This window comes from Caretta caretta, chromosome 8 (genome assembly GCF_965140235.1).
Source record: "Caretta caretta isolate rCarCar2 chromosome 8, rCarCar1.hap1, whole genome shotgun sequence".
Lineage (NCBI taxonomy): Eukaryota > Metazoa > Chordata > Testudines > Cheloniidae > Caretta > Caretta caretta.
Genome location: NC_134213.1, coordinates 89,504,633 through 89,527,478, shown reverse-complemented (window position 1 = coordinate 89,527,478; position 22,846 = coordinate 89,504,633). Strand labels below are relative to the sequence as shown.

The window sequence follows — 22,846 nt, the reverse complement described above, 5'->3', positions numbered from 1 at the left end:
GCTATCCTCTTCTGGTAGTGAGACAGCATGAACTGGAATGTGAGCAGCAGTGGGAAGAATATAGCATTATACTCTGAACTACATGACACTATATAATCCTACAGAAACCTCATAAATGCTGCTGATTGGATTATTAGTGGAGATTTAAACCCATGGCCTCCCTATCAAAAAGTATTAGCATCTACTGCTTGAGCTAGAGTAGGGGTGGCCAACCTGAGCCTGAGGAGCCAGAATTTACCAGTGTACATTGCCAAAAAGCCACAGTAATACATCAGCAGGCCCCATATCAGCTCCCCCCATCCCCGCGCGCCTCCCACCCACTGGCAGCCCCGCTGATCAGCACCTCCTTCTCCCTCCCCATCAGCTGTTTCATGGCATGCAGGAGGCTGGGGGGGGGGGGGGGAGAGGAGCGAGGGCATGGCAGGCTCAGGGGAGGGGGCAGGAAGGGGTGGAGTGGAGGCAGGGACTGTGGCAGAGCCAGGGGTTGAGCAGTGATCAACCCCCAGCACATTGGAAAGTTGGCACCTGTAGCTCCAGCCCTGGAGTCGGTGCCTATACAAGGAGCCGCATATTAACTTCTTAAGAGCCGCAGGTGGCTCCGGAGCCACAGGTGGGCCACCCCGACCTAGAGCATCAAGTCCATTAGTGTGTAAGGCTTAGCTAACTCAATCTCTTCTGTGGTTCAGCCACTAGAGGGCACAGAGACCCACACTGTATTAACATGCATGACACCTTCTCCATTGCTGAAGTTCAGCAACTCAGCTGGCAGCCTTACAAATACTACATGAATTTGAGAAAAGCAAATTGTCACAATCTTTCAGGAAAAAAGAATTTATTTAAAGCCAGTACAAAAAATACAAAGGCACATAAAACTCCTTTTGCTGTCACCTGACTTACAGATATAAAGCCTGCAGTACATTCAAATGAAAAAGGTTACCCTTTTAACACTAAAATGGTCACTTTGTAAATAGAATCTATATAGAAATAGAAAAAATATTTATAGTAAGAACAGCAGCATAGAAAATATACTATTGTATTACTTTTGTTCACCTTCCCAGTGTATACAATACTGTCTGGACATTGGCACTAAAAAGTGCACGTTTACAAACAAAATAAACTTTAAGAATATTGTACAGGACAATAAATCTAACCAGTAGATTTAAAAATAAAAGAATGGTAAAAATTCTCAGTAACAAACATCCTGACCCAAATGCCTCTGTACAGCAAGATGACAAAACAAGTGACTTGAAAATATTCCGATTTTTAAGCTATTGATGAGAAGTAGTTGTCTTCGCTAAAAAAAAACTCCTCTAAGAGCAGCAGCACAGAATTCTCTGTCCCGGGGGGAAGGGGCACTATGGTGGATTTAAACCACCTTTCCTCCCTCCCTTTACTAGAGAAGCCCCTGGTGTAGTTTAGACACCCCTGGAAGCTTGTCTAAATTACAGTAATCTCTCAGGGCAGCCCTGCAATCTCCATGATGCTGGCGTTTCTGCCTGACACATCCCTCCATACCCCACGCCTACCACTGGCATATTGCCTATACCAGCACTTGCGAGAGGGTCCCCAAAAAAGAGCCTATGGCCATCTTCCTCAGTGCCTACCCTGGAGGAATCCTTTAACAACTGGAATGAGGATTTTAAGGCCCCTTTACACTGCTATGGCCCTATAACTCAGCATAAAAGGGCCAGAGAGGCGTTTGGATCTCTCCCATGGTCTTGTTAGATATAAAGGATTTTAGAACAAGTAATTTCCGAGCTGGTCTATCAGCTGAAGAAAGAAAGTATGAAACTGAAATACTGGAATATTTTTTCAAGTTTTTTTTTTAAAAAATCACTCCCATGTTATATATTTCCCCCCTCACAAGCAGACCATCCTGCATGCTAATTTAGGAATGGAGAAGATCTGTCAAGCAGGTACAATTTCCTTCTACCAAATTTAAAATCTACATGTTTAAAAGGAAAACAATTTATGGTTAGAAGTACATGATCCAGTAATAACCATAAACAAGACTACCGAGGAAGTGGAAGAAAGGGAAGGGTCTTACAGCCTTTTGCATACTGTGTATAGCTGACAATATTACTCTGCAGAAGCAGCTTCTCCAGATTTTATCATAATTAAGGCTCTTATATTGCAGATTCCCAGACTTACAAAGATCCAGGATGAATCTTTTCAATTTTACAGTATAATCCACTAGTTCAACTAGCCTGTGCCAGCTAACAACTCATTGTGAAGAATGATGAGCAACATTTATGATGTGGGAAGAGAGTACAGAACATCAGTGAATTAGCAGACCCCACATTTATGCTCATTCTGCATATACAATGTACTAACTAAATCCATTCATAACCCCAGATCCCACCAATTAAAATGGGGACGCTTCACCTAAATATGCAAAGGTGCAAACAGAACACCATTTATCCATTCAGCTCCAAAACCCCAAAAAATTATTCAAGTATCTTGTGTGGAATGACAGAAATAATGTCGTTTCTATATTGACAGTTTTCACAACAGAAGGGAAAACTACATACCTTGTAATTGTTTACTACAGTCTCTTCTCCTATCCTATGACACAGGAATTATGCACAAATAGCATTATAGTGTCACCTTCTGGAAGCAAACAAACAAAAAACGCAAGGCACCCCCATCAACGCTGGGCATATAAGCCTCAGCCACACCCAATCCCTTCAGTTAGAGATACTTCCAGAGCAAAGGGGAGGGGGGGGGTTATCAGAGAATAAAAGATTGTGTAAGAGTTGAAAGAAGAGGACAATATACAGACAGCAGCAGCACATCCCCCAAGAGGGGAGAAGAGCCGGACATAGGATAGAAGACGACCATGACCAACAATTGGTAGTTTTTTCTCATAGTACGTCTTACTCTGTTCTCATCTCACAATACATAAATCAGGGACAGATAGTGGATGGCTGAGGTATGCACATGTAAAAACACGGACTCCAAGACCTTTCTTGAGAAAATCCAAAACATGTTTTGAAGCAACCGAAACAGTACAGTGATGTTCCTGAACTGGCACCAGGCTGAAAAGATTCATCAGAACCAAGAACCGTGGGTGCCTCAGAGCTACCAAAAAATCACAGCTGCCTTGTCCTACCTGATTTTTTTTCCAGCAGCTTTTCAAGCAGCAGCAGTAACCCAGCTCTTGACACTCCAACGCCATGCAAATGCATCATATAGGAGAGCCCAGGGGCTGGAAACAGACACAGGTAAACTTGGCTATGGTGCCAACTTTCGACAAATGGCCTTCAAAACTTGGGGGAGGCTCCATTCTCCTGGAGCCAAATGGCTGTGGCTGAGCAAGGGTACTGTTGCCCTCCAGATAAAGGGCCCGAAAGAAGAGCAGACTTGTCTTTATCCAGGTTCCCAGATGGGATGCCTCCACCAAGAGTGAGGTCCTGCAGGTCCCCCCCAGCAACTGACATACTCCACTGTCATGCAGTTGTTCCAGTGAACAAAGATATGGGAATTGAGAATTAAGGATTCCAAAGCTATGAGATCCAGACACACAGCCTGCAGTTCAAGGAGATTTATACCGAATGTGTGTTCCTCCACCTAACAGAGGCTCTAAGTTAACAAAATGCCCAGGTGTGAGCCCCCTCTAAACCCAAGAGATTTGCATCAGTGGTAATACAAATGGGGCCAGGGTGAATAGAAAGGAGAGCCATGCAAACAGCTGCAGGTTTTGCACATGATTCCAAGGAGGAAGAAAGAGTGTTATTCTCCAAGGAAGGAACAGGAATGCCATCTGGATAGGAAGAAGGACTGCAGGGGGTAAAAGTGGAGCCCCACCCAGGAGATCCACACAGGCTGCAACATGGCTCAATAATCAAAGGAGGCTCCAAGACAGAACCAGGGAGGAGCACTCTGACTGATGACAGAGTTCTCAAAAGAACGGAATCTGGCCAGGGGAATGAAAGACTTTCCTACTGAAGAATTCAGGACTGTATCCAGATGGGGAAGTTCCCAGGTGGGAAAAATATTTGTCCCTGGTGATCTGGGCCACATGAGGCAAGAGGTCCTGAGACTGTAGAAGACATGAGGCTGAAGGAGCTTGAGTAAGGTTATCAGGCATCTGAGGTGGAGGCGGCTCACATTTTCACAAATATCAGCAAACGACTTCCAACAATGGCAGGGCTGATGTGCTATGGGGGTGCTATGGGGGTGACCCTGGCTTGAGCGCAGCTGGGCTGCTTTGGGAAAGCAGGGGAAAGAAGTGTTTAAACAGCAGCCTCCTGGGCCCAAGAAAGACCTGAATCCCACAGAACGAAGGGCTGACCTGTCAAAGGGTACTGAAGAGGACTCCTGCCTACACCTGAGCACAGGCTTTCAACAAAGGGTAAAAGGGAGCACACTCACCGAGGATGCGGGGTGGTTCTTGGAAGAATCCACATGCTTCTTGGTAGCAGCATCTAGACAAAGATATCAAGCCCTTTAAAAGGGGAGACTGGCCAGCTTTGACTTTGCTCCCTCATCTGCATTCCACTCCCAAAGCCAAATGTGTCTCTGACCCACAGTGGAAACTCCCCATGCAGGCAGCTTCACACAAAAAGGAAGCGGCTTCTATAGAACAGGGGATGGTGGAGAAAGCCTCGTAGTTCTGGTGTCACAGGAAAAATCAGAGGAGAAATCCTTCTGGAGGTCCACCTACAGACCTTAGGCCCCACAGGAAAATGGGCTGCAATATGCAAAGTCACTGCTATGAGCTTTTAAGCTGTATTAAGGGCCAAGTCCACCCCAAGTCTTGTCCATAGGGTGGACATATACTCCACAAGAGAACAATTTAGAAGTGAGACATAAGGCCAATGCACCCACCCTAGCAATAGCAAATACTTTGTCTGGTTCCTCAGGAGAAACAGGATAATATCTAGCCTTAGGACGAGTCTCTTGGGTGCACTGGTCCACGCAGTTCCAATCCTCAGACACAAGGTCCAGGATGGCTGAGTGGAAGGGAAAGATAACCCCCTCCTCTGCAAAGAGCCATGTATGCTTGAAAACAGTATCTTTGGGGGTCTCCAGGTAGGGGACACTGCTATCTGCATCAGAACTAGGATCCACCAGGGGGCTCAGAGGCTTGATCTAAGTCCAGGAGCAGATCACGGCCAAAATCTTGGTTCCTCTTGCCTAAGACCGGGTTTTCAGGACTAGAAATACATTTGGGAAGGAGGTCCGCAAAGGCCCTTCAGAGGAGGGATGCCTGCCAAGGGCTAGGGAGGGGAAGCTGCCACTGCCACTTTAGAGGTGGAATGAAGACTGGGCATACCATCCCTGAATGGTGGCATTTATGTTTATCCATTTGAGCAGTTGGCCCCAGATGAAACCCCCTTGCACGGTGGTGCTTAACTGAACAGCAACTTGCTCTGCCTTCAACTCTCCATCCTCCAGCAGAGAAACTGCTGCTGGCTTCTTACTTCTCTCTTTCTCCCCATTCTCCTCACCCCTCAGTTCTGTCCTATTTTTTCTTTAAATTTCCCACAAAAGAGAAAGTGAAAAGAGATGGCAGGAGAGCTGAGGCAAGGGGTCCACGCTTCCAAAGGAGGAAAGGGAAACTGAGGGACGGTGCTGAGGTTTATATGTCCAGCGGCAGGATCTAGCAGTTCTTTGCATCCTTGCTTCCAGATGGTAGCATTATGATGCTATGTGTTCCAGATTCCTGCAACAGAGGGTGCGAGGACAAGGAGACATAAGAAATAAGAATTTGGCAAAATATTTTGAAGTTCACAGCAGAATGAGCTGAGCTGCAAACCATCTTTTGACAGAGTTACTGACCTTGACGTTTAAAAACGGGCACATTTATCACATGTAAAGTTGAGACTATAGTATTTAAATAAAGATCCAAATCTTATAAAAAGAATGGGGATCACAACAGGCTAAAATTAAAGAGACAATTTGGTTCCCTAGCTTACTACTTTTACTTTTCTCTTTTTTTTTTTTTGGGGGGGGGGGGGGGTGTATGTTAAGATTTCCTGCAAGGCCTTTGTTTTGTATATGAGCTAAAATATTCCATAAGACCCAGTAAGAGACATTCAGCACAAAAAATAATGTAAAAAACTAATTTCTGCTGTGCTGCCATTGCTAAACTGGAGCTGGCCTACAAGAGTAAGGGATTGTTTTCAAACTACTGGCGTAAGGGGTAGTGTTTTTGCAAAGTCTATTGCCCTTTAGGGTAAGGTAAGTGACTTTACAAAACTGCACCACACCACACATAAACGGCACTTATTGGGATAGCCCCCTTGGGTGACACTAGTAGGTGTGCCATCACATTATGGAACACAGTGAGGAATCACAGTAGAGCAGGAGCTGGCTGAGTGATTTTAGGAAGCTAGCAAAAGCAGGAACACATCAGGTAAGTTCATTTGTGTTGAACGCTCCCCCATCCTTTCCCTTCAGTATATGGGTATCATACACAATTTTTCCATTTAGCTCAATTAAAACAAGAACTAGATGAGCAGGCTACCTTTAAGCATTCTAAAATGGAGGACTAGCTAACAATGCAAACTGCCAAAGAAACACAGTCGATACATACTGTAATACACAGTATGCTGATTAAATGTTTCTATAACACCATGTCACTCAGTTTTCCACCAAATAGCCTTCCAAATGTAATTAGATTAATTGCCTGTGAAAGTCTCTTCTTGTAAGTGAAGGGTAGGAGTAGGAATAAATTGTGGAGAAATAAGTACAATTTTAACCAAAGAAAGATTCAAAGGGAGGAAGATAGACAGTAATATTGCATCAATTTTAAATTTTTTTTAAAAAAATCAATACTGCTTGACATTTTAAAAATATTTCTCCATTAAAAACAGCTCACAATGTAAAAGAAATTTTACTACATCCAAAAATAAACTGAACAGAGCATAAAATTTGGACAAAGTTAAAACATCAGAACTGTATCAATCACATAATAGTACAAATTAAATGTACCAATTAATGAATTAACTTGACATCATCTAGAAGAGTAAGGGTATTTCTCTACTATGAGATAACATATTCATTCTTGGTGACCTGTCAACCTGTAGCTGCACAAAATATTATATATAGATTAACTGTTAATTTACTAAACTAAAAAGATAACGTATTTCAAATTTACTCTTGTACTATTGTTTCAGAATAATGGGGCACACTTGGTACTGGGACTGGAAGGGAATCAAAAACATTAATTCATTTTAAAAAGTCTTTTAGACACAGATTTTCACTTGATTTTGAATGAGTGCTAGGCCTTACCCTGCAAAAACTCATGCATGTGAGTAGCTTTACTTATATTAAGTTGTCCAGTGGGACTACTTATGTAAGTAAAGTCACTCATGTGTGACTGCAGGATAGCTCTTATTTTAATTCAATACTTCTTTCCCGCTGAGTTCTCCAATATATTATGTAAAATTGGAAGGTGGTGTACCATCATCCCTCCATCTATTCTCGAGTTTCACCACCCTACATCAGTTTTACAAAAAGAGGTACTAAGCTGTTGTGAGGCACGCAGAATCTGAGCAGAATGAGAACAGGCTTAAAAGTTCATGAAAAAAATTAAACATCTACTAAAATCATTGACTATTCAAGCATGTTTTGGCCAAAAACTTAAAACCGGATGACTGACTGACTGAAATAAGAGTGTACTGCAGAATTGATACTTCTGCTGAAGGATCTGTATTTGCATATGCAAGGTTGCAGAGCCATTTCTTTCCTTAGTAAAATAAAAAAGGAGTTACATTTCAGCCTCCCTCCATTTGTGTATATATTCCCGCTCTAGAGAAAATGGTTTCTTTTCTTTCCCTTTTTCTTGTTCCTCTGAAAGCTTAATATTGACATGAAATCAAAATTGCCAAATATATGTATCTTCTTTTCATGATCTGTGCTGGTCTTATAGTTCGTGAAAGTCTATAAATGTTACCCTGCTTCAGTAGCTTCCTTCTCGAAAATAAAGTAAACTAATCTGTTAGCTTGCATTTTCTGAGATAAGGGGTGAGATTCCATGAGGCACAGCACAGAACTTGCAGCCCAGCACAGAGCTATGCTGGCTTTAAATCATCTTTGTGTGCAACTGGAGAGTCTTCCCCTGTTCCACCCCCCGGGGGCTTATCTAAGCTGCAGTCGTTTTGCACAGGGGTCTTCTGGGCTGCAGCACTGCCCAGAATCTCCACATGGCTCTACGCTACAGCAACACTTCCCCTACCCCCAATCACTGTTCCCTCTAAGCTGTGTACGCGCACACAGATCCTAAACCCCACGCACACGGCGAAACGCCGCACGCACAAAAATTTGCACAGAAGCACAATTTGCACAGAAGAAATTTTTTGTGCACACGGCCTATCAAAAATTAGAGGGAACATTGCCCCCAATACAACCTGTCCATCCCCACAACTGGCATGTCGCCACACCAGGACTTGTGAGAGGTTCCTCCGAAGGCAGCCTGATGTGCCTGAACTGAGGAACTCTCCCCTGAAAGGGACATAGGGCTTTTTGAGACCCTTGACATCACCCTGGCCCTTTTAGACAGTATGAAGGGGGTGGAGCTGAGTCAATCATTCACCCTAAAAGCTAATTAAAAATATTTATTACTGCCCGTTGATATGCTTAGCTGCAAGACAACCCAGATGCAAGCTAATCTGTACCTGATAGGTTAGGACAAGTTTTCTTACAAGAAAACAAAACTATATCTAAGAACATTAACAGTATGTTTGATGAACTCCTATAAAATTGAAGTGTTTACATCATCTGTGCACGGTTCTACCACCAGAGTTGGTCATAATAAATTACAAAAGATGTATTCCTCATAGCCTAGATTAAATTAACCAGATGTATATTTAATGTGCAGTCAATTATAAATCTCTTTTTAATAAAAATTTTTAAAAGGCAGCATATTTAGATTGTGCAAATGCGAAGTACCAGCATTATTCCATAACAGACACCCACGTTGTTATATTTTTACTGTATACTGCCAGTCATCGTTGAACAAAAACAAGGAGTTACTTCTTATAAGTAATCCCCTGGTCATACTGAGCTTTTTCCTTTAATATCCATTTTGATAGTAGCTTCAGATTGCTTGTTCAATTGCTCTTCTGTAAAAGTGATGTAAGAATACACCAGGCTTCCAGCAATACTACAAAACACATTTTTTGGTAAAAGAAAGAAATGATGCATATTAATGTTAGAACTCCATGTAAATTATCACATAAGTACCATTCTACATACTCTGAACATATTTTAAACTTGCATTCCTTCTCCAATTTACTAATATACTTTCACCTAGAATCCAGTACAGAGATTGTTCTGAATTTTGATTCATTCCTACCATTATACCAAAATATCCATGGATCTCATTATGCAGATGTACCAAATGCTAGGCCTGGTGGTACAGGAGTTGGGGTGGGCCTATAAATAGTTGGCCAGCCACAGAAATACAAATGTTTGATGATACTCTGCCCCCATTTTAGATAGACTGCAGAAGGAACAAAGGAAGTTAAATTGGTAAAATAGGAGTCTGAGCAAGGTGATGAAGTGTCAGCCATAAATTTGATTTATGGCTGACACTTGACTGATTCTCCCCCTGCCCCCCTTGAAATCAGTCCTCTCCTCTCCATATGGTTCACATTGTGTTCAATCTGATTTATAACCCATTTTCTCCAACCACTAAATATCTAGAGACCTTAATTTTATTTTCACATGCTTCAGTGTTGTGAAGTTACCATTCAGAAGAACATAAGCGAAAAAGGAGTATGTGTGTTCTTTGCAGAACTAAAAACAGAGTTTCTTTTGAGGTCATTTTATTCATTTAGGGTACCCCTCGACCTGTGTCAGACCATAAAATACTGTATACCCAAGTGCATTAAAAAGCTTAAGTAACTTCATTGTCTCTTACTACCTTTAGTTAAAAATTTAAAATTTTTTAAGAGGTAGAAAGAGAGAATGGTCCAAATTTACAGGCATATTTTAGCAGCACAACCTCTCCACCTTAAAACAGTAATGAAACCAGTGGTACTATTTGGAGACTTTATATAATTTGAGCTGTAAATATTCAGCCAGAGCATTAAAAAAAAAACACTTAAAAACCCCAAAAACCCCACATGGATGCCTTTTAGGTCAGTCAAATGTAGGTCAGGATTGTATCAACTTTCAGTTTATGTGCACTGAATACCAAACAACCCCTGATGCTGCCTAGAATGAGCAGTGCATTCTTACTGGGTGCAGATGCATTTCTGAATGTTTTAAAAAGAGAACCAGGGGGGTATATGTTGCTTTTTTCAATGGCTTTTGAAGATAAGCATTGAAGTTAGAAGAATTGGGGATCGGGGGGAAGGGGTTGTTTGTTTTAGGTATTTATCAGTTGAAAAGGTAAGTCTCTGGGTTTTGTTTTTTTAAATTAAGTTTGTTAAGTTATTTTCCCTTATGTTGTCTCAACACATGAACTCTACACAGTGACATAGGGTTTGCTGTAGCAGATGATGATCAATGAACCAAGTAGTCCAATTACTTATGCTTATTTTATAAAAGATACACCCATAGTAGTCATACTGAATACACACACCCGCTTCTATGAAAGGTTTTATCCACTTAGAATCCCACATTTTCCTCTTCCTTTACCTCCAAACAAATCTGTTACCAAAAACGATGGAACATTATGCTGGCGATACAAAAAAAAAATCTTAACTAAAAGCTATGACAAGAGCACGATCCTGCAAGCAGTATGCATCCGATGAAGTGAGCTGTAGCTCATGAAAGCTTATGCTCAAATAAATTGGTTAGTCTCTAAGGTGCCACAAGTACTCCTTTTCTTTTTGCGAATACAGACTAACACAGCTGTTACTCTGAAACTTAATTTTATGCACATAAATCCCTTGATATCAATGGGACTACTCACATTCATAACTGTTTTCAGGATCAACACTTAACACTTCCTACCTAATAGTTCTGTAGTGGGTTCCTCCCACCAGACTTCAACAAAGTGCAGTTGTACTTTGGAAAGTGATCCTATTTGGATGGTCCAATACTTCTTTTAGTAAATCAATAGCAAGTTGCTCAATTTACAAAGTTATTTTGAAGAGTGTTACATAGTTTTCAGTTTTCTTACCTGATATTTAACCCAATGAAGTTTGTCCATGTGAAAATATAGTCTCCTCCAAAAAACATTCCAATATAGGTTATTAATATATTCTGGAAAGAAAAAAGAAGATTTACACATTTTGCTTAGAATTTTTAAAAGAGCTGTTTATGTATATTCCACTTGCATAAACAGGATGCTGAAACAAACAGAAGAGTGTCAGAAGAGATAACTGTGTGAAAGATACTGACATTTGTATTTATAATACTGACTTGAAAGTTACCATATCAGGGCTACCGAAAATATTAAAATATTCAGGCCTTAATTTTTTTTTCTTGTCTTGCTGTTTTTCCTTCATATTGCCCTAGTAGCCCCAGAAATGTTTTCCCCCACCCTGCAAAACAAAGGCTCAATATAGGGGAAAGAACACTTCTGCTAGACAACCTTACAACAAAGTACCCAAAGCACTAATTCTTCAGAAAGCCAGTTGTTCTCTTGCTCTACCTCTCTTCCTTATCTGAAAGTAGGCAGATGCTGACATGTACAAAAATCCTTACCCTTAAAAAGTTATGCATTTCCAAAACTACACATACTGCTAGCAGTCCTAATTCTAGGCCTAACAGCTTCAACAGCAGTTTTTTAGTTCAGATATGTTTTTATTGGTTTCCCATTTCCCCTCAGGCATCACTGGTTTTGTTAAAGACTTCATTTAGATCTCCAGTCATGCCAAAGTTCAATATCCTCAGCTTTCAACCACACAACCATCCACAGGGTTTCTACAGTAGGGCTCTACAAGCGCTTAGTACCAATGCATGAGGCAAAAGATATTCAAGCATTTACCCAGAGCAGAGATCCATATACAATGCTGGCAGCTACAGATCACTATTGAGAACTCGTATCAATGAATGGAAAGGAGCCTATACAGACATGGGAGGGCTCTTGGAGTTCGTCAGCCCGAAAGGGAAGTTCTGCTCTGGAAGGGGATATCACATAAAAGCCTCTGTATCTTTTCTCTCTATGTATTCCTTGTCTATCCTCTAACCCCTTAACCATGCCGAGCCAAGACACTAGAAGGGTGAGCTGGATTCTATTGTGGCTCACAAAGCAATGGAAGAGTTAACTAATTTCAGGACCGCCCCTGAGACCCTCTGCCCCTTATCCAACCCCTCGGCACTGGCCGGGCCCCCTTAATGCGCTGCTCAGAGCAGCGTGTCAGAGCTTTACCGCGTTCTATGCAAACCCACGTTATATCGGGTTGCATTATATCGGGATAGAGGTGTATGTAAAAGGTTGTTATAAAGAGGAGGGTGATAAATTGTTTTTCTTAACCACTGAGGACAGGACAAGAAGTAATGGGCTTAAATTGCAGTAAGGTAGACTCAAGTTAGATATTAGGAAAAACTTACTAACTGTCAGGGTAGAATATAAATTCTACTGGAATAAATTGCCTGGAAAGGTTGTGGAATCTCCATCATTGGAGGTTTTTAAGAACATGTCAGACAAACACCTGTCAGCAATGGTGCAGATAACACCTTAGTCCTGCCTCAGTGCAGGGGACTGGGCTAGATGACCCATTAAGGTCCCTTCCAGTCCTAAATTTCTATAATTCCTATGCTTAATTTTCATTAAATTGCCAGCCTCAAAACCTCTCCTTAAAGTGATTTGGAGCATTAAGAAACATTACTATTTTAAATTAGTAATTTTAATAATTTAGTAATTAGTAATTAGTAATTTTTGAATGGCTTCTTTTAAATAAACAAGTTAAATATTTTCTCCAGATTCATAGGACTTAGCTGAGACTGCTTTACTCTGCCCAAGTGTAAATTGTTTAGGTTAGGAATGATAACTAAACAGGATTCACCAACCCTTAAATGATATTCCTTTACCCAGGTACAAACTATGATAGTAATCTGTGCTCCACTAAGATAGAACTCACTACTGAATTGCAGAATAATACACTTTGATCTTAATTTATCTAGGGAACAACATCCCCAGGAGCCCAGACTCATTCTCGATGGTGTAATCTCTCCATAATACAGAAGACATACAGAAGAGATTGCGACTGAAATAGCCACTGGTTATAGCTCACCAGTTTCTTTCTTTCCTTTCTTTTATTAATATGTTATTCATAATTCATAAGTGTGAATATTTTGCTAGGGTTTAGTTATGGTACCCCACAACACATAGTAAGAACCACAGGTGAGTAAATGGGAGGTCACACCCTTGAATTGGCATTAAGAGAGACAATCATGAAGATTTGGTTCACTGTTCTTGGTTTGACTAATTTTATTCTCCAAATTACTAAAAATCCCTACTTAGCTCTCAGTACCCCTTCCACTCATACAAAAGCCTCGGAATATAAACATTTATGCTGCTTTTGTAAGCATCATACAGGTACTGTTGTATCACAGGAAATGGAAACTTAATAAACCTGACAAATATTTAAGAGATTTATGCAATTTACCTTAATACAGCCAACTATTGTAGTTGTAAGAGCAGAATTATACTGAGTGCAAAGAACTGTGGAGTACATCAAAATAAACCTGCAGCAGGAAAAAAACAAAAACACACACACAACATTCAGCTTTTCATCATTTGAGGGTGCATTTATTATACTAACATGCCATCTCACTCCCTGCTCTTAATTATATGCCATACTACAGAGTTTCCAGAACTCCTTGTTTGGAGAGACTTGTATAACTCACTATGGAGTAATGTTATCTGTCAAAATACACAGCAATAGCGTCCCCACACCATCATGTACACTATACTGTATTGTACAGGAGGACCTTACTAACTCGCATTAACAGGGCAACCCTTTTGTGATCACTAAATTTAGGAAATTAGTGAGTGAGCAAATAGACCAGAAAACCTAAGTAAACTACAGCACAAATTCTACAAGTAGTTTAGTTTGACACGCGTAATTTAGTTTTATTTATAAGAAGTTATGTTTGTAAGTGTCACAAACTACAATTTTTAAATAGTAATGAAATCTTAGTAATGACTTCGTTACCACACTCTATTGTTTAATTCTTACTAAGAAGCGGGCAAAGACCACTGGCGTTCGTGGAATCAAGTTTGTAGATTAGCAAAGTGAGAGTTGGTAAGACTCTACTAGTTTAAGTAAAAGGAAATAGTAAAATATGCCATTGCTAATAAAAACAGCTAGATTTAAGAAAATAAAAAACATTAGTATGCAGTCTCTCCAAAAAAATCAGAATACACAGTAGCATCTGAATTTCTAACTCATGAGACAGCCTTTTAAGCAATAATCTCTCTCCAAACTATTTTGTGCTACCACTGAAATTGGACTTTCTACTAATTAGAACTTTATCAACAGTAGTACTTCTCTGCAAAGGTTATTCTCCCCACAATTAACATTAATGGGAGTTTCATGTGCATACTGACTACATAGCAGGCCCACAGAGTAAGGCACTTCCTTAGTATCTATTGGTGGGGATATAGTAGAGAGACTACTACTCGGAGGAAACACCACTAAAGTTGAAGTAAATCCTTACCCCATTACACATGAAAGTGTAAACTGTATAACGAAGAGTGTATCTCCCCAGCCTTTATATTCCATTGCCTGAAACAAACAAATCCAATCTTAAAAATGAAAAATAATGTTCTAAAGTAGACTTTAATCCTTTAACGTTTTGCCGCAGTTAATGTGAAAGCCAGAAATGAGCACTAAAGGATCATGGCCATAAGGAGGTCATTCACCAATGCTATTACAGCCTTCTGAGTACAGCGGCTTAGTCTGAATCCAGATTCTAGAATCACAGGAGGAACGTAAGGCTAAAAAGGGACCTTGAGAGGTCACCGAGTCCATCCCTCTGCACTGTGGCAGCACCAAGTAAATTTAGACCATTCCTGTATGCAGTGTAGTTGTAGCTGTGTTGGTCACAGGATATTAGGCACACAAGATGGGTGAGATAATATCTTTTTTACTGGACCAAGTTCTAATGTTGAAAGAAAAGCTGTCGAGCTTACACAGAGTTCTTCTTCAGGTCAGTCAGCCCAGACCTGAAGAGGAGCTCTGTGTAAATTCACCAGCTTGTCTCTCTCACCAACAGAAGTTGGTCCAGTAAAAGAGATTACCTCACCCACCTTGTCTCTTTTAGACCATCCCTGAAAGGTGTTTTTAAAAACCTCCAATGATGCTGATTGAACAAACTTCCTTGAAAGCCTATTCAAGAGTTAACCTACCTATATAGTTAGAAAGTATTTCTTATCTAACCGAAATCTCCCTTGCTGCAGATTAAGCCAAATCTCATGTCCACTGAAAATAGGACAAAAGGTGACAATTGATTGGTCTTCTTTATAGCAGATCGTAACATATTTGAAGACTTATCAGATCCCCGATCCCTGGGATGCCTTTTATCAAGACTAAACATGTCTATTTTTTTTCATCTTTCCTCACAGGTCAGGTTTTCTAAATCTTTTATTTTCTTATTGCTCTCCTCTGGACTCTCCAATTTGTGCACATCTTTCCTAAAGTGTGGTGCCCAGAACTGGACATTGTAGTCCAGCTGAGGCCTCACCACTGCCAACGAGAACGGGACAGTTACGTCCCATGTCTTACATATGACATACCTGTTAATACGCTCCAGAATAGCAGCCTTTTTTTGCAGCTGCTTCACAACATTGACTCTCAATTTGTGATCCACTATAACCCCCAAATCCTTTTCAGCAGCACTATCACCTAGTCAGTTATTCCCCGTTTTGCAGATGTTTGTTTCATTTTTCCTTCCTTAGTGAAGTGCTTTGCACTTATCTTCACTTAATTTCATCTTGTTGAATTCAGACCAATTCCCCAATTTGTCAAGATTATGAATTCTAATCCTGTCCTCCAAAGTGCCGACAAGCCCTCCCAGCTTGGTGCCATCTGCAAATTTCATTAAGCACACTCTCTACTCCATTATCCAAGTCATTAATGAAAACGGACAGCACCAGACCTTGGACTGTCCCCTATGAGACTCCACTAGATAAACTCCAGGGTGTCACATTGAACCATTTATAACTACTCTATAAGCATGGGTTTTCAACCTACTGTGCATGCACCCTACAGTAAATTAATCTAGGCCTTATTTCCCTACTTTGTTTTGAGAATGTCATGTGGGACTGTGTTAAAAGCCTTACTAAAATCAAGATATCACAGCTATAGCTTCCTCCCTATCCACTAGGCCAGTAATCCTGCCAAAGGAGGAAATTAGGTTGGTTTGGCATAATTTGTACTTGATATCTCTATGCCAGATTTGTGAAGCATTCAAGATACTAGCAGAGGATAGATGCTGGTGGACTCACACTCTTCTCTTTTCCCTCCCCAATGAGTCTACACAGGAAAAGGAGGCAGGCAGTAGTATTCAGCCTTAGCTTCTCGAGAAGCAATTGCTGACATGTAGTTTGCTTCTGTCATCCATTTACAGCAATATTCAGCATAAACAGTGAAAGTGGGGGATGTTTGTGAAATAGCGAAAGTGGGGTTAGTGTGCAGTTTAGAAACGACTGCTACCAGAGATGCAGCTCCACCAACGTGAGCAATAGAGATTAAAAAAAAAATAAGTCTAGCATTGACGGCGTTAAGCGCCTGTTGGCTTGTTTATATTACAAGTGGTACCAGTTTAATTCAAGGTGTTTAACAAAACCTGTTTAAATAAAAATAATTTTTAAAAAAAGGCAAAATCTGTGGTAAAACAAGGTCGCAGTTTAGAGAATCGCGAGTTAATTTTTTTTATAATACAAAGCTTCATACACAATTAATTGTTCCACAGTATTGTGTTTTAGGATAGCCTTTTAGTTCTCCAGCTGTGTCAAAGTTCTTTGCAAAGTAGATCAGGGATTCTGAAGCCAGAAGAGCAGCTCAACTACAGATCCCATTACCTTGGATATTAAAATCTAACACATATGAAGGTAATTTTAAAGTGTGTGATTTTATAAACTAACAGAGACAGCATTTTGAATGCTGTTTTAGAACAGGGGTTCTCAAACATCATTGCACCACGACCCCCTTCTGACAACAAAAATTACTACACGACCATAAGAGGGGGGACCGAAGCCTGAGCCCCATCCCCCACCCTCGGGGTGGGGGGAGGCAAAGCCCGAGCTCCACCACCCCCACATAGGGTGGACCAAAGCCAAAGCCCAAGGGCTTCAATCCCACGCAGGGGGCCTGTAACCTGATCCCCGATGCCCAGGGCTGAAGACCTTGGGCGGTGGGGTTCAGGCTTCGGCTTTGGCCCCAGCAAGTCTAAGCCAGCCCTGGTGACCGCATTAAAATGGGGTCATGACCAACTTCGGGGTCCCGACCCACAGTTTGAGAACCGCTGTTTTAGAAAGTTCTTGTAAAAATTAACGAAGTTACACTTCTTTACTGGTGTCAAAGGTACCGCTACCCTGTAATAAAAGATCCATAGCAGGGCTGTGGTTGGCCCAGGTCAACTGACTCAGGCTCATGGGCTAAAAATAGCTGTGTAGACATTTATGCTCCCCCTCATGGGGACTCCAGCCCAAGCATCTACATAGCAATTTTACAGCTACAAAGCCACACAGTGAGCCCAAGTCAGCTGATACAGGTCAGTCACGAGTGTTTAACTGCAGCGTAGACATACCCCAAGAGAGTAACAACTTATTATTCAAATGCAGTTGCTAATACTGCTATTGGGAGTTGAGGTCCATCAATTTCTAAATGATTTACATTTAGAACAGGCAAACAGTTACTAATGCCAACCCACAGCAGATGTTGCCAAGTGGCTGATCAAACCCCAGTTGTAGTATTATGAATGGCTTTGAGAATGAGTTATTTGTCTCTCAGTGGTATAATGTCTATTCCATTTTATACCTGAAGATTAGAGTAACACGTATACTACATCTATGAAAAAAGAAAAAGGAGTACTTGTGGCACCTTAGAGACTAACCAATTTATTTGAGCATGAGCTCATGAAAGCTCATGCTCAAATAAATTGGTTAGTCTCTAAGGTGCCACAAGTACTCCTTTTCTTTTTGCGAATACAGACTAACACGGCTGTTACTCTGAAACCTACATCTATGACACACACAAACACTCCAAGTGTATGTGTGACAGATTATAAATACATATATGCTTTTAAAAAAACCTATGCTACACAATTAGGCTTGGCAGAATTAGATTTTTTTAAACTAATTTCTATGGATAATAATGTTTCTTTTAAGCTTTTTTATCATTTAAATTTTCAGAGTTGCTGAAAATTATGTGTTAAGCATTTTTTTCCTATTTTCATCTATTTAAATTTTCACAGCTGTGGGAAATTATGGGTGCGACAATTATTTGATGACAGTAGACGCAGACTCAAAAAGTTAAAGCTTTATAAACATTAAAACACAAAGTGTCGTCATTTCAAAATATAAAGTAAATATCCTTAATTCAAACTCTAAAAATTCTCAAGCAATATTTTTCTTACTTTGCCTATCTAAATTTCAGAGCTCATCAATGGAAGTATTTTTCATCAGTTTGTATGTGTACACTGAAATTGACATTTACCAATAAATGTCCTTTCAAACCAAACAATACACTAATGCCACATAAATCTATTTGTTTCATATGGCCACCTATTGCATGGTAGAAAATACTGAAGACAAAAAATATAGTTTCATTGTGTTCTACAATAAAAGTGGAGAGGTTAATAAACTATAAACATAGTAAACTATGATGCTGTCATATTAGAAGTAGTGGTGCGCTATTTGGTGCCTTTGTTCCATACTTTGTAATGAAAGATGCTGTGAACAATAGTTTACAGAAAAATCCAAGAAGCACAGAGTTTAACTTAATATGAGACCCTTTGTTTGTTGTTTTTAATTGCATTAATACTTGTGCCACCTTCAAACATTTGGCCAATGCTGATCCATGAAAAAAAAGCAGAAGATACCTTAGTGAAACGGACAGAGACTACTAAACAACCAACAGTGGGATCAACAGGAAGTTGGAGGAGCGAGAAAGACAGGAGTGCCTGGGGGGCGACAGGGGAGGAACATGGGAGGGAAGTGAAAAGGAAATAATTCCTCGTACTTCACTTCCTGAGCCAGTAGGCGAATATTGCACTGTAGAGCAGCGATACTCAGAACGAGGGCTCACAAGCCACAAAGAGTCTCCTAAGGCTCTTTGCAGCACGTGGTATTAAAACACTGGTTTAATTATTAATCAAAGTTATTAACCAATCAGGATGCTTTTACTATGTTATTAACTAATGAAGTTTTCAACTTCCACTAAGTTATGAACTTATTTTGCTGTGAGAAAATTATATAACTAAATATAATATAGTAGTATTGTGAATGAAGCAATGAATTCACACTACTATGGCTCTTTTGGCAATGCTGATTGCTAATTTGGCTCCTGAACCACTGAGGTTGAGTATCCCTGCTGTAGGGAGTGCATCAAGAGTAGGCTGTTGAGAGTATGCCTCATGTCATTCCAACAGCAATCAGTCCAGCTGATTAAGGAACCCTATTCATTCGAAGGGAAGATTACTATAATACAGGAAGGAGATTTAAATGTTGCTAACAGTCACACAGCTGTAACAGTTCAGAGATGTTTTCCTTGGAGTGAACAGGAACTGCATCTTATTGTTTATCCTCTATGTATGACTGAAGGTCCCACGATATTAGGAGATAATATGTTGCTAGAGTTAATGTGACAATGAACTAAGCTTCACAGAACATTTAGCAGTGCATTATTAATGGGTTTGGCTTTATGTCCTTTGAGTTTATCTACAAGGCTGCTTAATGTTGCTTAGTTGTAACTAGGGGCTTGTCTTCACTACAGGGGTAAGTCAACCTAAGTTATGCTACTCCAGCTATGTGAATAACGTAACTGGAGTCAACGTACCATAGGTCAACTTATCCTTGTGTCTTCACTACACTGCATCTTCAGGAGACGCTCTCCAGTCAACTTACCTTACTCTTCTTGGGGAGCTGGAGTACTGGAGTTGACCGGAGAGCGCTCTGTGATAGTTTTTAAGCCGGTCTAGACCCGCTAAATCGACACCCGCTGTATCAATTGCAGCGACGTTCATCTCCCCGGTAGTAAGGACAAGCCCTAGGATGGGGAAAAGTCTCTTGCTTTCTTTGCCTATCTTAACTATACCGTTCTGAGTTTTTGTTCAAGCAGAACTCTTACATTAGTACATGTCCTGATTTCTATTACGTAGCCATCTGATGACAGACTTCTCCATTAATACTTTGTCATGGAAGCATAGCTTTGACAATCACCAAAGCTCAATTTAGTTCTAGTCTGGTTTCTGCCTAGTCGAGGGAAATAGTACTGAGTGTACAACCTCTGATGTAAGTTATTCTGAGAAGAGCAGAATCTCTCTCTTGGGGTTTGTCTTACATGTCCCTGCTGACACAACCTCTCTAGAATCTCATTTTCTTTGTAAACAGATCTAAGGCCAACTATAGATATTCCATTTCAAAGCTATCCTAACCATACACACACCCTTTGTATTTTGTAACTTAACAGTAGGTTTGATGTGGAAAGCATCTATAATTAAAAAAAATGTCTACAGACATATAGCTGTACACATACAATAACAAATATTAACATCCAGTAGAGGTTAGCATTAAACACTACACTAATGCTTAAAAGCCGTCCCACAATCGAAGATCCTAGATATTGATCAGTATTTCTCTGGATGACAGACAACAGCACAACTGGCCAGATGACTTCAGGCATTTAGCAATAGTCATGTTAGATGCCTGAAAACTAACATTCCCAATTTAAAGTAACCGGCCTCCATGCCAAGCACACCAGCAGCATTATTTATTTATTTTTTAAATATAAATATGCACCCACACCCCAGTGAGTACTGGAGAAAATACAGGTTCTCTCCCCCCCCCCCCACCTGTATGGTATTAAAAGGGTCTCTGGCTGGGTATATTTCCCAATTACCAAATAATGTCCCCTTTGAAGTATTTTAGAGAGGAAGGATGGGCCGGTGGTTAGTATCCTAGTCAAGAACTTGGGATACCTGGGTTCAATCCCTGATCCACCACATACTTCCTGTGTGACCTCGCACAAGTCACTTGGAAACTGAACCTCAATTCCCATCTGTAAAATGGGGATAATAGTATTATATACTATAGCAGTATTTCACAGAGGTGTGAGAACACACACATGAAAGATTGTGAGGCGCTCGAGACTAATGATGATGGGGGCCATGTATGTACTTGAAACAGACAGAAAAAAAAGCCAGCTGACTGACCAGTTAAAGAAACTTACACCTACCGGCTTCATTGAGGTTTATTCACTTCATTGCCATGAATTATTTAGATGTAAATTTTGCTTGCTCTCAGCACATAGCCATTTCTGCCTGCTGTGTAACTGGGAACTCAACAAGATGTCAATACCTTTGACATGAATTAATGAAAACACTACGTATAACCATGACAAATCATTGACATGCTTTAATAATGGGAAAATGTTATCAGCTTTTATTACAAACATTTTCCTATGGATCTGAAATCTTTTTGTCTGACAGTTAACGCTCCACAAAAATCCAGGTTTTGAGCCTCTTTACATAACAGCCAGCCACTCTTCCCCCTGTGGCTATACTTTTTATTATTGCTTTATTAATGCATTTTTTGGATTAGCAGAGAATGCAAAAATAAATTTAGTACAAAGATATGCTTTAGAAAAAAACAATGAAATAAAATACACACATTTATTAAATAAAGTTTCATAACCCTCTGGACGCTGAATTTTCTGGGACTAAGTTAAGCGGAATGAGTCTTTGATCACCTTCATTGCCAAGACCTTTTCCAGAGAGCAAAAGAAAGTTTACTCAAAAAATTGGGGAAGAGGAGGTTTCTACACATACTGTGAATACACAGACTCTACAGAGTAGCACAAAGCCGACATTCAACTCCACATTGGTTTGCTCTGATTTATAAAGGAGTATATTTCCCTCAAATATATTCCAGCTGAGCTGCCTTTGGCGTATCGCAAAGAGGAGTGGGGTGAGGAGGAAGGACAAACTGACACTCTGAAATACTTTCTGTTCACATCCAGTTCTCACAGCTAATCATATACTCATGATCAAAGCCATTGCCAGCTTTAATAAATTAAACAGGAAAAAAGATATTCCGAGGAGTAGATATCGCTTTAGATCACAAGACTTCCCTACTGAAATGTCTATGCAGCATCACAAACATCACAAAATAGTTTATGGTAAGTGTACATGGATTGTGATTTTATTAAAGGAACAATGCTAGTAACTGCTTTATATGATTATCTGTTTTCTCTACTGATATGTAAGAGATTTACTCATCTAACTGCCATTAATATTAATTGGCATTATCATTCACACAGAAGGAATTTATATGGGTAAAGGATATCCCCCACCCCTGATATTTACCTGCTTCACCATTTCACTTTTTAGTATAAGCTATCTATGGTTGAAAGCCTCAAGTAGTATCTCTTGGAGGGGGGAAGATATATCAATTTATTTTACTAAGTGGTGTTCAAGATCAGTGCTTTTGTCAGTGCTAGAAGAACAAATTAAGCACACTTACTTACATTCAAGTTCTAAATTTGCATACAGATGTTAAACACATTGATCTGTGGGAAGTCAGGTAATATACTGGTGAGTTAATATTGGTAAATATTAATATTTACTGTGTTCAAAATCCACCATAAATAAGCCAACTACCTCTACAAGTCAAAAGAAAAAAATCCAAGAAGTCTGCAGTGTTTCATCTTTCTAGTACAAGCCAATCAGGAATAAACCTACTCTGAAGTCTTCATATTTTCCTAGTACTTGGTTT

The 22,846-nt window shown here is 40.1% G+C and overlaps 1 protein-coding gene across 1 annotated transcript in view; it reads right to left on the bottom strand.

Moving 5' to 3' along the window:
- Positions 1–815: 815 nt before the first annotated feature.
- Positions 816–22,846, bottom strand: part of SLC35D1 (solute carrier family 35 member D1) — a 32,505-nt gene continuing 10,474 nt past the window's right edge. Inside the window, exons 9-12 of the mRNA XM_048861029.2 lie at positions 14,569–14,636; positions 13,515–13,593; positions 11,081–11,163; positions 816–9,112 (exon numbers count right to left, since the gene is read on the bottom strand). Coding sequence (XP_048716986.1) covers positions 9,004–9,112; positions 11,081–11,163; positions 13,515–13,593; positions 14,569–14,636 — 339 coding nt within the window. The 3' untranslated portion in view covers positions 816–9,003. The remainder of the gene's footprint in view (positions 9,113–11,080; positions 11,164–13,514; positions 13,594–14,568; positions 14,637–22,846) is intronic.